This window comes from Penaeus monodon, chromosome 33 (assembly GCF_015228065.2).
Source record: "Penaeus monodon isolate SGIC_2016 chromosome 33, NSTDA_Pmon_1, whole genome shotgun sequence".
Lineage (NCBI taxonomy): Eukaryota > Metazoa > Arthropoda > Malacostraca > Decapoda > Penaeidae > Penaeus > Penaeus monodon.
The window spans coordinates 15760572-15763281 of record NC_051418.1 but is presented as its reverse complement, the minus strand read 5'-3'; the positions used below and the strand labels follow the sequence as shown (position 1 = coordinate 15763281).

The 2710-nt window shown below is 35.0% G+C and overlaps 2 protein-coding genes across 2 annotated transcripts in view; one reads left to right on the top strand and one right to left on the bottom strand.

Annotated features, from left to right (window-relative positions):
- The window catches only part of LOC119594088 (DNA-directed RNA polymerase II subunit RPB4-like), a gene marked incomplete at its 5' end in the record, with an annotated part of 6742 nt that extends 5910 nt beyond the window's left edge, over positions 1 to 832 (top strand). The window contains 1 exon segment of the mRNA XM_037943141.1: positions 16 to 832. Coding sequence (XP_037799069.1) covers positions 16 to 94 — 79 coding nt within the window. The 3' untranslated portion in view covers positions 95 to 832.
- The window catches only part of LOC119594086 (cystinosin homolog), an 18513-nt gene continuing 16501 nt past the window's right edge, over positions 699 to 2710 (bottom strand). The window contains exons 7-10 of the mRNA XM_037943140.1: positions 2515 to 2691; positions 2010 to 2127; positions 1601 to 1703; positions 699 to 1449 (exon numbers count right to left, since the gene is read on the bottom strand). Coding sequence (XP_037799068.1) covers positions 1332 to 1449; positions 1601 to 1703; positions 2010 to 2127; positions 2515 to 2691 — 516 coding nt within the window. The 3' untranslated portion in view covers positions 699 to 1331. The remainder of the gene's footprint in view (positions 1450 to 1600; positions 1704 to 2009; positions 2128 to 2514; positions 2692 to 2710) is intronic.

Here is a 2710-nt window from a genome sequence, read left to right as displayed (position 1 = left end):
TTCATTACTTTTCAGTTTGGAAGGACGTTTTGAGGATGAAGAGCTGCGTGTGTTGCTAGAGGACATGGCAACACAGAGAAGCTTTCAGTATTAGGATGTACTTTGTGAGCAGAAGCATTTTGTATTACTGAACCCCTCAGTAGGGAAAGACGTAATGTTACTTTTGTCTTGTCATGGGTGGCTAACATAATTTTACATTTTGAGGGATTGTATGACTGTTTTGGGAAGTGTGTTTAATTAGTATTTGGCATCACTGCTTACCAGCCATCTTTGCTCAGTTTCTTAATAACTGAATTAGTTTGTATCTTAGCCACACTCAATAGAAATGTAGGGCTAAATCATGACATCGGACCGCTTATGATTAGTCACTGTCTTGTGTAACCTCAAAACCTGTCGGTAGTTTTGTTCTCTTTATCGTTATGATTGCATAGTTGGCCCTAGCCTGCTGATAAGTGAATTGAAAAGAATAGCAATTATTTCTCTCTACATGAAAATAGAATAAGTTCATGGAGATTGTATGCCATTTTTATGTTTTTGTGTCATTGATAGTCAGACACTTATATATAAAGTTATTAATTTGTATTAAGTAACATTATTCTTACGAAAACTTGTACCATAAAGTTTTGCAGACTAAAATCAGTATGATGAGGGTTTGAAGTAATGAAAAATATTGTGTAAATGTTACAGCATTTGCTGTATTTTTTTTTTTTCGCTATTTTTTATACATGGTCAGAAAGACTCTAGGGTAGTACCAATCTTTAATGAAGGAAATGCTTTGCGAGACGGATGTATTTATTAAGAAAAAAAAATTCTAGTACAACTAAAGCATTTATAAACTTGTTTCACTCATCACCTTCCAGTATCTTTCACTTATAGCATTTGTATTGTTTACACAAACAGAATTTGTAATATTTACACAAATAATATATACTAATACTTCTTTGTAAACACAGATTCAAGAAATAGGAAAATGAGTAATTTTATAGAACGAAATATGTTTTCCAGTGTTTCATCTGATAGTCCTTGTTGGGGATATGCTTTATCTCCATGAAATCAGGGAGATGAATTCCACAATTATTGCTCAGTGAAATTACTCATTCTCTCAGGTTCAAATTACATGTCTTCGCAAAAATATAAAGGGATCAGAACACAGTGGCGAACTATACATTTAGATTTGTTTAAGAAAACTATGTTCATTATTTTACTTCCTGTGTTTTTATCAAAATATGAATATGAGAATTAATCAAATAGAAGAAGAGAATGCAAAAAAACAAACAGGGAAAAGGGGATAAAGAAGTATAAAAAAATTAATAAACAATATGCAGCATGAACTACATATGAGTTGAAACATCAGGCGAACTGTGAAGTGAGGCTTCCTTTCCGTTTGTGAGTTGCCCATTCTTCTCCAGATGCCCAGATTCTGCAGACTGTTTTCTCTTCTCTGAATTTCTAAAATACATTAGCCATCATTAATGTGAGTCACCATGCTCACTTTCATTCCTTAGAAACTATATAATAAGACATGTGTTTTACATTGTTAAAAATATTATATGTGGGGTCATTGATATGAATAGTAGTAAACACAAGAGTTATCACGTACTTGTATAGACAGTAGTGCTGAATAAAGAAGAAAATGTTGAAGAATATGGAGAGCAGGCCTAGACCCAACTTAGCAGGGTCCGTCAAGATGGATAACCAGTCATCTGAGAAAATTGCAGCTTATGTTAGTAAAGGAATGAAGTTATTTTTCAGTATTGCAGTATACTATTTCCCATTTTTATATTATCAGCAATGAATACCCCTCTTATCTTAGAGGATTAGGACTTTAATCCATTTATTGGAAAATACAGTAGTGTCTTATAAATTAGGCATGAATCTTAGTAAAATAAATAAACATGTCAGTTAAACCACTTGACATATTACTTGGGTCACAAGCAGAGTGACTATAAAAGAAAGCAAGGAAATTATGGAAAAAGAAAAATTATTGAAAGCTGGAAGGGGAGACATACTATAGTTGCCGGCAAGGAGGAACATCTGGATAAGGGACAAGGAGCCTCCAGTGAAGTCCAGAATGACTTGGTAAATGCTCCACCCTGCTGTGCTCTTCCGCTGGTAGTTTTCCCATAGCTGTGAGTAGCAAATATAATGAGAAGGAATTGATAAGCGTATGCTGTAATTAATCTGCCAGTGCATCATATACTGAAGACTTTTTGTTTTCATTAAGCTTCTCTTTTGAATGACAGGAAACATTAAATCGGAGATAATAACATGAGGGAGTGATGAAACACCTAACTACGTACTAAGGTCACCACCATTGGCGTTAGTAGGTCATTTTACCTTCGCATTAAAGTTGTTAAAGATCAGTGATGTAATGCCTCCTCAGAGAACACGTTATGTATTTAAAAGATTGTGCAGAACACTCATTCATTATTATTACAATCTGGGTCGTTCACAATCAACATTATACCTGAAAAAATAATAAGGAAACTTACCCAGACAAACTTCTATACTGACCTGCGGAGTGTATTTAATGGCAGTGATAATGAGTTTTATGTAGGAAAGCCAGTAGAAAAGATCGAGCCACAGCAGGCTTTCCACCAAAGGCACCAGCACACACCCAATCAAGGCAGAAGCGATCAACACTGCTGAGATGATGCGACAGGTGGTGGACACTCGTTGTTGAGGCTCTCTCTGTGGAATACTGCTCTTT